The following is a 13,669-nucleotide window of genomic DNA, read 5'->3' as shown; positions in this document are numbered from 1 at the left end:
AGCCCAGCATTTGCCTTTTTAAAAATAACAAAGGCATTGTGGATTGCCATCTGCAAAAGGTATATGCCCACTTTTTTATACCATGCCCTGGTCTTTCTCATGATCAAATATGGCTGCATCAGTTGATCGGACAGGTCAACGCCCCCCATATGCCGATTATATTGCCGTATGCAGACTGGCACCCGTTTATATTCGTCTCTGCCACGAACTGCGACCCTCCGAGTGTTTTCACCATGGATGGTGGTTAAGATGAAAACATCCTTTTTATCCCTGTACTTGAGTGCCAGCAGTTCATTCTGGCAGAGAGCTGCTGTTTCCCTCCTTTTCATTTTTTTGTTCGCTAGAGCCTTTGGGAAACCTGTGCGACTCTTCCGAATAGTGCCACAGGCCACGGTCTCGAAGCAATACAACATTTGTAACAGTGGGATGCTATTATAAAAGTTATCGATGTATAGATGATAACCTTTATTAAGTAGTGGCATTATTAAGTCCCAGACAATTTTTCCACTTGTCCCTACTGTATCTGGGCAACCTGGGGGATCAAGGTGGCTATCCCTTCCTTCGTATACACGGAAGGTGTATACGTAGCCACTGCCACTTTCACATAGTTTATAAAATTTGATCCCATATCGGGATCTTTTGGATGGGATATATTGTCTAAACCCCAGTCTTCCCTTAAACTTCATTAGGGACTCGTCAATGGAAATGTTTTTATTGGGGGTATATATAGCGGCAAATTTACTGTTAAAGTGGGCAATTAAAGGGCGTAGTTTGTAAAGAAGATCATACTGCGGATCACCTTTTTGGGGGCACTTGTTGTTATCACTAAAGTGCATAAATCTTAGTATGTCTTCATATCTTTCCCTTGTCATTGTCTCGGCAAAAATAGGAGTATTGCAAATAGGATGTTTAGCCCAATACATCCTAATTGTGGGCTTTTTAATTAGCCCCATTAACATGGTCAGTGCCCAGAATTGTTTAAATTCTGGCACACTGGTTGGGTACCATCTCTCTTTCCTAGAGATAAGAGAGTCTGGATTGCGTGCCAGATATTGCTCCGCATAGAGATTAGTCTGGGTGACTATCTCCCCAAAAATCTCATCCCCCAAGAACAGCTGCATAACATCCAGCGCACTATAGGCAGACAGGTCCGCCTGTATGCCAGGATTGCCTGTAAACACTGGGATGTCTGGGGAAAAATTATTAGGGGGTACCCAGTCATCTGCGCCATGGTCAGCATTAGGGGAATCGTCGATTTCTCCTGATGGTCCTGCAGTATCTGGCACATAGTCCATGTCCCCTGCATCCCCTGCGTCACTCCCTGCTTCACTCTCTGAGGCAGTGTCAGTCGCCTCTGAGTCTGCCGCTAACAGGGCATAAGCCTCCTCCGCGCTATACTTTCTAAACATTGTTAATACAGCTAACACAGCTAACAAAACTATTATATTTGTATAATATTTTTTTTTTTTTTTTTTTTTTTATACCCCAATTCCCACTAAATTCCACCCACCAAAATAACTAAATCACAAATTAATAAAATCAAATAATAAAATTTAACCCCTTAGGGTTACAAAAAAACCTAAAAATTAACCCTTGAAAGTAAAAAAAAAAAAAAATAGATCACAGTAGAGTACTGTGACCTGTATATTGATCACTGCTAGCAGTGATCAAGCAGCAGGGAAAGGGTTAATTTTTTTTTTAACTCCACAAAGGTGAATTTTATACTTAAGTATAACTCTGCAATAAATCAGGGACACAATGTAGCACCGATCCGTCTCTCTCCACTTCACAAACCCACACGAGGTGGAGGGAGGCGGATCAGATATCCCAGCAGCATTGTGACCTCTGTGACTGGCTATCACAGCGATCACATGGGCTGGGATATCCGGATTTGCTGCTGCCGGTCTGCCCCTGACTCGGAGGGACCCAGCAACAGCATTAACCCCGCGATCGCCGGCACTGCGCGATCGCGGCGTTAATTTTAACGCGTGACGGACGAGGTCCGTCACTCGTCATTAACGCATTCCCCCGTGTGACGGACCTCGTCCGTCACTCGTCGTTAAGGGGTTAACATATCAAAGACATCCATTCATCAGTTAAAAGGTAGATGCCGTATGGCTGAAGTCCGCTAGTTTACATTGGAGCTAAACTTCCAAGCCACTTACATGTGACTTCTCACACCTTACAGAGTTTTTGATTAATCAAAGGATCCATCCATATGGTAAGCCATCTGACCCCTTTCACATTCCTATGCAATTTACATAACCCCTTCTGTCATCTGACCTCTGGGGGTCCCAGCTTCAAAGTGAAATTAAGGCAATAAACCTTCTGACCTCCCATACAATCAAATTAACCCCTTTTGACATTGGCAATACCACCTCCACCAGGCAGGCAGATTATCTATGCACTACCCAAATTACATTAAAGGACAATATTCCATAGTGCAATAATTATGAACCTTTGCCATGACATGCTCATCTATACTATAGTATGCTCTCCTTTCCTATACTATACATAGTGCTCTCCTACTATATACTATACATAGAGTGCTCTCCTACTCAGCGGCGGCTCTAGACTTTGAGGCCTTAGGCGAAATTCAAACATGAGGCCCAACTAACAAAAAGTGAAAAGAATAGTTGCAATACATGCACACTATCACATATACACATTGATGCACAGTTTACCTGTGTGTGTGTGTGTGTGTGTATGTCTCTGTGAGCATGTTTGCGTTTTTGTCTGGGACCCTATGTGTATGGGGTAGCTGCTTGAAGTGTGTTGTGTGTGTGTGTGGGGGGGGGGGGGAGGGGGGTGCTGGTGCTGAGGGAGGGGCTGATGGGGGTAATGCTGTGAGTGGGGAGGGGGGTGATAGTTAGGGGGTCACAACATACCCTTTCTTCCGTGGTCCAGTGGGCTCCCTGGTGGTCCGGTGGCCATTGCATCCGGTCTGCAGCTCCGCAGAGCTGCAGACCATGTAATCTCGCGAGACCATCAGAGCGTTGCTGCGGTAACCCGCGGCAACGCTCTGATTGACCAGTTCTCGGCGAGACAGATGGTCTGCAGCTCTGCTCACTGCGGAGTTGCAGACCAGTGTCTGATGTCTGGCTGGGCAGCCAGGAGGAGCCTCGCACCCGGCGGCATACCGCGCAAGCTGCCGGGTCTCCTCTTGGTGTCACTGTCAGAGGACCCGACACAGTCTGCCCTCAGGCAGTTTAGGCGGCCGCTTAAACCGCCTAATTAGAGAGCCGCCTCTGCTCCTATTATATGCTATTCATAGAGTGCCTTCTTATTATATGCTATAGATAGAATGCCTTCTTATTATATGCTATACATAGAGTGCCCTCTTATTATATGCTATACATAGAGTGCCCTCTTATTATATGCTATACATAGAGTGCCCTCTTATTATATGCTATACATAGAGTGCCCTCTTATTATATGCTATACATAGAGTGCCCTCTTATTATATGCTATACATAGAGTGCCCTCTTATTATATGCTATACATAGAGTGCCCTCTTATTATATGCTATATATAGAGTGCCCTCTTATTATATGCTATACATAGAGTGCCCTCTTATTATATGCTATACATAGAGTGCCCTCTTATTATATGCTATACATAGAGTGCCCTCTTATTATATGCTATACATAGAGTGCCCTCTTATTATATGCTATACATAGAGTGCCCTCTTATTATATGCTATACATAGAGTGCCCTCTTATTATATGCTATACATAGAGTGCCCTCTTATTATATGCTATACATAGAGTGCCCTCTTATTATATGCTATACATAGAGTGCCCTCTTATTATATGCTATACATAGAGTGCCCTCTTATTATATGCTATACATAGAGTGCCCTCTTATTATATGCTATACATAGAGTGCCCTCTTATTATATGCTATTCATAGAGTGCCCTCTTATTATATGCTATACATAGAGTGCCCTCTTATTATATGCTATACATAGAGTGCCCTCTTATTATATGCTTACATAGAGTGCCCTCTTATTATATGCTATACATAGAGTGCCCTCTTATTATATGCTATACATAGTGTGCTCTCCTATTATATGCTATACATAGTGTGCTCTCCTATTATATGCTATACATAGTGTGCTCTCCTATTATATGCTATACATAGTGTGCTCTCCTATTATATGCTATACATAGTGTGCTCTCCTATTATATGCTATACATAGTGTGCTCTCCTATTCTATACAACACTATACATAGTGTGCTCTCCTATTCTATACAACACTATACATAGTGTGCTCTCCTATTCTATACAACACTATACATAGTGTGCTCTCCTATTCTATACAACACTATACATAGTGTGCTCTCCTATTCTATACAACACTATACATAGTGTGCTCTCCTATTCTATACAACACTATACATAGTGTGCTCTCCTATTCTATACAACACTATACATAGTGTGCTCTCCTATTCTATACAACACTATACATAGTGTGCTCTCCTATTCTATACAACACTATACATAGTGTGCTCTCCTATTCTATACTACACTATACATAGTGGGCTCTACTATTCTATACTACACTATACATAGTGGGCTCTACTATTCTATACTACACTATACATAGTGGGCTCTACTATTCTATACTACACTATACATAGGCTCTGGCTCTAAAGTGACATCACTTTGCACTTTCATCACAATTTTATTTTATTCTTTGATGCTGCATATTGCTTTATTCAATTCCTCTTTCGTATTTTGTCAAGGCATTTGACTTGCTGCCAGCAAGTTGATGTCCTGCAAGTGGTCATGACATTTGAACTGTAATTTCAGACGGCAATATTACTGCCAGCGTTTTTTTTAGCAAGCACAGAATGTGAAACCTGGCAATGAACAACCTAACCTAGAGACATGAGTGGAATTCTCAATTTCTTTGCAGTGATGAACACTGCAGTGATGTGCAGCCTTTGACACTGAATCTTGTAATGACTTTCTTGGTAATGCTGAAATTTGCTTCATCACTGGATGTCTGTGCAATAAATTACAGTCCAAGCACTGTAATGATGGTTGCGTATTTAACATGACTTTATTATTCTCTAGTCCAGTGGCACGTAGCTTTTTTTTTTTTTTGACCGTGGCATGCTTGAGTAAGAGGAAAAAATTCCAAGTCACAATTTTTAAAAAAATTGTACATTTTATTTTAACCTTGCTTATAACTCCCACATTTACTTGAGGCTTTATTAGAGAGCTATGCATGCTTCTTGCCAAATTTACTTAGTTTTTAATTATTTGCCAAACGGCAATCTCATTTCTTTATTCAATCTATTACAGCCCACAAGTCAATGTTTGCGGCAGACTTTGACGTGGCTTTCAAATCACTGCTTTATTCTATATTATGGAAAATGTCTTTAGGCAACACTTCTGTGCAGTCCACCATCCCTTTTCTCTATCACATAGAAGGTCCAGAGAGAGTTCTCTAGAAAAACTGTTTAAAGGGACACTGTAGGTACTAAAATCACTTCATATAATTGAACTGGTTATAGTGCCCAGAATTTGGTGGTGCAGTTTCTGTTTCAGTGTTAAACCATTTTCAAGCTGTTTAAAACAAAATAATGATTACTGGATTCTCATAGCCCGCCCTCACTGGAGGTCTGGCTAAGGCAGAGGCACTTCCTTCTAGCCATACCAATTCATATCTGAATGGCCACTGTGATAGGCTGAAAGCTGCCAGCTGACACTCTCAGCTGCCCATTGCTGTTCAGGCTTACACTTCCTCCTTAGCCCACAGAGGGAATACTCTGCTGGAAACTCTTATAGCAATAAACCTTAAAACCATTTTAATAGTGAATGAAAGGATGCTGATACTGAAGCCACTTTAGTGCGATGAAGAAGTAATTCTTCCTGTCCCTTTAAATTATGTTGCCATCCATATTAGCCATTTCCCCATTTCTGTATGTTGCATCCTCTCCTCTTTCTTGCTGCAGTGTCTTAAGCAAAATATAATTTCTCTCCTCCCCATCCTATCAGAGAGATTTAAGTTGTGTGTAGCATTTGTCACACCATATATTTATGAATTACATTTGCTATAATGCTTGGCCATATCTCTGTCATTAGATTTCCAATACGTATGGCCTACATTTGCTATGGCCAACAAAAACTATTGCTCAATAACTGAGAGGAGAATGTATTGATCGCTGTCTACATTAGAAGTCAGACCCTTTAATTCTTGTTGATGTAAGCATCATTCCTCCTTTTAAAGGTTGTTTAGGCAGATGGTATATGTTAGTGTGGTTCTTTTCTCCCCATTATTTGTTGCCTTTTAGTTTATACTACTGCATTCATTATTTGTCTCTCAAATCAGGGCTTTCAGGTAAAATGAGAAAACAGAACATTTTTTTTTTCCAGTAAATTGTTTTAATGTAAGATTTGAAGTCTCCTTGACAGTTGCTGGCTTAGTAAATAACCTCACTGTAGTAAAGTGTAATACAATGTGCAGGAATTGTAGTGTAATTACAGGCAGACTATAGATAAGGTAAATAATAATTGTGATCGCTTACTGTAGTATACATAGCTTTCCAGTTTCTGGTGGTTTATTTTACTAATCTCTTTGAGCTTGGGAGGGAAGTTCAATGAACTGTTCATCTTTGATACTTCAGGATATCCGGTACAAATTCTTAAAAGGTTCAGGTGGGAATGGAATGTGGTCTGTTTAATTAGAATGTATTTTTACAGCAGACTATTTTCTTTAGAACACATTGGTGTTTTATGTGTAAAAAAGAACAAATATAAATACCAGATTATATTCATTCAAAATTAAATCGGTACATTCCAAAGAAAATATCTAACATGTTAACCTATTCAAGTAACACTGCGGGCCCACAACAACTCAATGAAAATAAAGTAATTGGGCTAAGTGGTCCAGTTCATGTAAAGGTTGTAGTAAGTAGCAGTTTGGATCTTTATTTTTATTTTTTACCTTTTACATACACTTTGCATTTTTTCTGCTCATTTTGTAAATATGATCTGTACAGCTATGGTTGTATCCCTAAAATTATGCTTGGATAAGTGTTCTGAGTAAAATAAATACCTTATGCCTTTTCCACTACCTTGCAAAGTTAGTTACATGTGAGAGTCCTGACTTTACAGTTAGAATATTGGTTGACGGATTTGATGGGCCTATTCTGCGTTTTAGCAGTTTGACAGTTCAAATTACCCAATAAATACAAACCATTAGCAGACACCACTGGGTATGTCATATGGTATATCTTGTACCTTATTGTACATCCATTTGTTTCTCAAATTCTTTCAAAGTTTATGGTATTTTACTTTCACCATTTTACATGCATATTGTAATTTAGTAGTTTATTTTATAAACTTGATGTGTGCTACTAATTGTGCTCTGCTATACCCCAGTAGTGCAGGATGGTCCCCTTTGTATATCTATGAAGCATTAGTGAAAATACAGGGCTGAAATAAAAACCAGCCCACTGCCGTTTAAACTAAAAATGGTATATGGTACATTTTAGCAGATCACACATTTAAATCCATACTATTTAAAAATGATGACACCATGGGGAGTCTCACATTACTTATTTTGAGCTTTATTATTGTATATATTCTTTTGAATTTTATGATTTAATTTTTTATATATAGATTATATTTTTGCTGCATAGAAATGAGAAGGTTGGGTCTGTCACCAACCCTAATTTTAATGCCAATGATAATGCTAACTCTTGCTGTAACACTAACCTTAACCCCTATCTGTAACCCTAATGCGAACTAAGCTTAGTTACTAACCTTTAACCCTAAAGAATAACTCACCCTGACCTAAACACTAGCAAACCTGGTGGTGCTATATCTGACGCTAGACAGTGTAAAAGGGATTCCCTATGCTGATGTCAGAAGAGGTATTGTCGTACAGCGCAAAACACCCTGAGTGCTCTATACCAAGAAAATACAATGTGAGAGGGATTATTTCACACTCTGCTGCCAAATCACATCATGACAAGCTATCACTGCATGACTTAAAACACTCAGTCTGTGACCATTGTCCAGTCCAGATCATTTTCTAAAACTGGTGATTGCGTTCAGTTTAAGTACTGCACATAGGTCAGCTTTGGGTCCTGCTGACAAAATAATACCTGGGAGATGGTCCCTGCTGGTAAAAATCTGTGAGTATGTATGTTGTATGAGGAATATGAAACATTCTGCACTTCAGCTGTAGTAGTTATGGTGCTTGGAGCGTTCTCACCCCCCCTGGTTCTGCCCCCCCTCCCCCCTGCCCCTCAAAAAACAATAATATTTCCTAGAGTTTCCCTTTGAAATCTAGCAAGTGAGTAATTGTTTCAGGATAAGGAGTTAATGAATTGCATATATCTAAACTCATCTCTTCTATTCCTTTACAGTTAATGATCTTCGGCTTCTTTTTGTGTCTGGACGCTTTTTTATATGTATTCACTTTACTTCCACTGAGGGTTCTCCTGGCTGTTATCAAGTTCATTACTTTGCCTTGTTGTGGACTAAGGTAAGTTGAAATAAAGTGGGGGTGTTTTTATTATTAAATGTGATTATCTAAAAATATAAGCTGTACTTAATGGTATCAGATTATAAATTGTGTTTTGTGATGTAGCTTGATTGATGAGGTAAGTTAGTCAAATTGCTTTTAATGAGTTGTGAGAAGAAAGAGCATGGCTTAAACCCTGAAAATTAATGTGCTTAGTAGACTTTAGACTGACTCGAATAGCAATAACTGTCTATTTGGACCTTGCATCCTTTTTTTATGTTAAAGGTACTGTCACATTCATTTTTCACTTCCCCATTTGTTCTTAGTTTGTACTATTTGTTCCCTTCCTTATGACCTTGTATCTTAAAGGAACAATGTAGGCACCATACTCACTTCAACTAATTGAAATGACTGTGTTGGTTAGGTTCCACATAACGACTAAATGGTTTACTCACAGTTTAGTACAGATCTTCGGTGTCCAGCACCCTGGTGTCCAATGACGATATTGTTTAGGTGTAGCTGTGCTTCACCATCTTGGAACTCTAGCTCAGGGCTGGCTGATGCTACCAAAGGTGGAGTTAACCCTAAGTGGTTAAACTCTGTGTGTACAGCATTTCATTTGCAAAACATTATTTAAAAAACAGCCAGTTCATTTTGTGGGGGAGCTATTGGCAAGTGAAAATGTAGCCCTAGTCAGGGCTTTGTATCCCTCAGGCTTGCAGTGGCAAGTAACTTTTAAGGCCTCTACACTGAGCAAAATTATAAATGCAACACTTTTGATTTTGCCCCCATTTTTCATAAGCTGAACTCAAAGATCTAAAACTTTTTCTATGTACACAAAAAGCCTATTTCTCTCAAATATTGTTCATAAATCTGTGTTAGTGAGCCCTCTTCCTTTGCCAAGATAATCCATCCACCTCACAGGTGTGTCATATCAAGATGCTGATTAGACGGCATGATTATTGCACAGGTGTGCCTTAGGCTGGCCACAATAAAAGGCCACTCTAAAATGTGCAGTTTTATCACACAGCACAATGCCACAGATGTCGCAAGTTTTGAGGGAGTGTGCAATTGGCATGCTGACTTCAGGAAGGTCCACCAGAGCTGTTGCCCGTGAATTGAATGTTAATTTCTTTACCATAAGCAGTCTCCAAAGGCGTTTCAGATAATTTGGCAGTACATCCAACCGGCCTCACAACCGCAGACCATGTGTAACCACACCAGCCCAGGACCTCCACATCCAGCATCTTCACCTCCAAGATCGTCTGAGACCAGCCACCGGACAGCTGCTGCAACAATCGGTTTGCATAACCAAAGAATTTCTTCACAAACTGTCAGAAACCGTCTCAGGGAAGCTCATCTGCATGCTCGACGTCCTCATCGGGGTCTCAACCTGACTGCAGTTCGTCGTCGTAACCGACTTGAGTGGGAAAATGCTCACATTCAATGGCGTTGGGCACTTTGGAGAGGTGTTCTCTTCATAGATGAATCCCAATTTTCTCTGGATAGAGCAGATGGCAGACAGCGTGTATGGCGTTGTGTGGCTTAGCGGTTTGCTGATGTCTATGTTGAGGATCGAGTGGCCCATGGTGGCAGTGGGGTTATGGTATGGGCAGGCGTGTGTTATGGACAATGAACACAGGTGCATTTTATTGATATTGAGATACCATTACGAAATCCTGAGGCCCTTTATTGTGCCATTCATCCACGACCATCATCTCTTGTTGCAGCATGATAATACACGGCCCCACGTTGCAAGGATCTGTACACAATTCCTGGAAGCTGAAAACATCCCAGTTCTTGCATGGTCAGCATACTCACCGGACATGTCACCCATTGAGCATGTTTGGGATGCTCTTGATCGGTGTATACGACAGCGTGTTCCAGGTCCTGCCAATATCCAGCAACTTTGCACAGCCATTGAAGAGTGGTGGACCAACATATCACAGGCTACAATCAACAACCTGGTCAACTCTATGCGAAGGAGTGAGGCAAATGGTGGTCACACCAGATACTGACTGGTTTTCGGACCCATGTACCTCACATACAGTAAAACTGCACATTTTAGAGTGGCCTCTTATTGTGGCCTGCCTAAGGCACACCTGTGCAATAATCATGCTGTCTAATCAACATCTTGATGAGTCACACCTGTAAGGTGGATGGATTATCTCAGCAAAGGAGAAGGGCTCACCAACACAGATTTAAACAGATTTGTGAATAATATTTAAGAGAAATAGGCCTTTTGTGTACAGCTCATGAAAAATGGGGGCACAAACAAAAGTGTTGCATTTATAATTTTGTTCAGTGTACATACAATACAGGTATGGGTAGATAAATATCTTTACGTGAGTTGCCAATGTATTACCCTCACAACAAACACATAGTGATACAAAATAGCAGTAATCAAAATGTCACAACACACACACAGTGAACTCTGTCCAATGGGTGCAACACATCAAAATCAATGTGTGCAATTTCTGTCATTATCCCTTTCCCAAAATGAAATAGAATTTTACTCTTAACTTATGATATCATATTATTATTATTATTATTGCCATTTATATAGCGCCAGCAGATTCCGTAGCGCTTTGCAATATTATGAAAGGGGGATTTAACTATAAATAGGACAATTACAGGAAAACTTACAGTAACAATAGGTTGAAGAGGACCCTGCTCAAATGAGCTTACAGTCTATAGGAGGTGGGGTATAAAACACAATAGGACAGGATAATAATTCAGCAATTTCCTAATGGCACCTTTCAGTCTTACAGCAAGATCCATTTCACATTGACCATGTAAAAGTGAAAACATAAAACCGGCCTAGCATAATATTGTTTTATTACTATAGAATACAATTAAAAAAACTCTATCAATGTTGGTGGGATAGTTTCTGGTTTTACACCCACTAATACGTGCAAGTACAAAATACTTTAGCTATATCAGTTTGTGTACACGGCATTTTACCTGCTGTTTGCTCCGATTTTGCTCAGAGCACTTGGGATTTGCTTGGGGTTCGCAGTTCTTTCCGGGCTCCGGCTGCAGTGCATGCGTTGTGACATTGTGCGTGATGATGTAATAGCTGATGCGTTTCACCCCACCTATAGGGCTTTATCAAAGCTAACATCATCAGTTACTACTCCTTGATTTTATACGCTGTGCCAATTAATTGTTGCAAAAATAATAATTTAAAAATTGGCCACATAGAGATGGAATGGGCATATAAACGAGGCAAGATAGGGCCTCGATAAAGATGTTTACCTTTTCAACTTTTTATAGAAGCAGTAGAAACTTTTATTATTTATTTGTAATCACTTTTACATTTATAAAAAAAAATTGTTTTAAGATATATTTATATTTTATACAGCTTTTCAATAATTATTTTGTCATATAGCGAAAAATAATAATTTAGGTGATAATCCCTTTTTGTTTTACAAATGCAATATTGGCTGACCTTATTTATCAGCAAGTAAGTAAACACAGAATATAAAAAAAAACGCAATTCATGCAGTTTTTAACAATGACCCTAGGTGGCGCTGGCTTGTTACTCTTGTCTCCTGTGTCTGTAAAATAGCTACATCACAAATTAAAGGTGAAGTTGTATTTCAATCGTCTGATTCACCAGCTATTGATAACAATTCTGCCTACAAGATTAAAAGCTAATATGAATGTTTACCTTGTGTAGATGCCCTTTTTATCCAATGTTCTAAAAAAGCATTGTGCTAGAGTATTCGGCTTTAACTAGATTTTATTTATGTAAGCGTTATACATCTTATATACTGTGTAAAATTTACAGTTGGTGCCAAATATATTAAAATAGCTGTACTCTGAAATGTAGTGATATTTTCCATTTGAATGTATATTGGCCAAATGACAAAATTATAAATTCATCTGAACAATGCACAGTGTGACTAGCTTCTATAGAAGTAAAAACAATTACAATATAGAAGTCTGACTGCAGTATATTTTGAAATTGTGGAATAGGATGCAGTCCTTTAAACCAAACACCAGACATTCGGTGACAAGAGATTACACTGTTCCATGGTAGGTCGCCTTGACTACAAATCTGAACAGCTTAAACATTTCTAAAGAGATTACAGAGCTTCGAATTTCCTGGTGATGATAGGAGCTCCAGTAGAACTTGTTTAACTCTTACTTTGCCAAAAAGGTTAATGCTTCTTAAGTGGATAGGTTCCTTGACCGATTTTTCTTTATCCTTATTTTTTTAAGTGACTACCTCTGTGCATAGTATATTTACTTGATATCCTCTAAAAATTGGAATGTGGGCTAGAACTCTTCCCATTGTTATTTGACCCATGGAAATGACATTAGTACATTTTAAAGGGGCACTATAACCATCAAAAAAGCTTTTAGCTTAATGAAGCAGTTTTAGTGTATAGATCATGCCCCTGCAGTCTCCCAGCTCAATTATCTGCTATTTAGGAGTTAAATCAATTTTGTGTCTGTTTATGCAGCCCTAGGCACACCTGCCCTGGCTGTGACTCACACAGTCCACATGGAAAGAAAATTGGTTTCATTTTCAATCAGATGTAAAATTTCTTTAGAAGTTTTTATCTCCAGCTCTGTAAATTGAACTTTAATCACACACAGGCGGCTCCTGCAGGGTCTAGAAGGCTTTTAACCGTGCAGAAGACAGGACATTCTAAATTACATACACTGTGCAATAAAGGAAGTATAAGCATTAGATCTCTCTTAAGGGAAGTCTTTAGGAAAACTGTGCAAGTCACATGCAGGAATTCGTGACTAGGGCCGCATAAATAAAGCGATTTAACTCCTAAATGGCAGAATTGAGCAGTGAGACTGAGTGGCATGATCTATACACCAAAACTCATTCACTAAAGGGACACTACAGTCATCAGAACAACTTCAACTTAACCCCTTAAGGACTGAGCCAAATGTACACATTATGATCAAAACAAAACTTAAAGAAAACCTGGAACTTGACTGTCTGTTCAACCGTAATTCACCTCTTTCATATTCAGTGTACCCACACTTCTTATATATATATATATATATATTTAATTCAGAGGAAATAGGGCTTTCATTTAACATAAAATATTTAGCTATGAAGCATAATTTAATATGTTTAATTTAGAGCCGGGTCCCCAAGGACAGCATAGCACGCCCGCTGTCCTTAAGGGGTTAATGTTATTGTTCTGGTGTCTA

The 13,669-nt window shown here is 39.4% G+C and overlaps 1 protein-coding gene across 2 annotated transcripts in view; it reads left to right on the top strand.

Annotated features, from left to right (window-relative positions):
* Positions 1-13,669, top strand: part of TAPT1 (transmembrane anterior posterior transformation 1) — a 61,786-nt gene that overhangs the window by 25,030 nt on the left and 23,087 nt on the right. For both annotated transcript variants that reach the window (XM_063457806.1, XM_063457805.1), the window contains exon 3: positions 8,388-8,506. In XM_063457806.1, the coding sequence (XP_063313876.1) occupies positions 8,388-8,506 (119 nt within the window). The remainder of the gene's footprint in view (positions 1-8,387; positions 8,507-13,669) is intronic.

The sequence above is a fragment of the Pelobates fuscus genome, chromosome 6, assembly GCF_036172605.1.
Source record: "Pelobates fuscus isolate aPelFus1 chromosome 6, aPelFus1.pri, whole genome shotgun sequence".
Lineage (NCBI taxonomy): Eukaryota > Metazoa > Chordata > Amphibia > Anura > Pelobatidae > Pelobates > Pelobates fuscus.
This window is presented reverse-complemented; position numbering and strand designations above follow the sequence as displayed.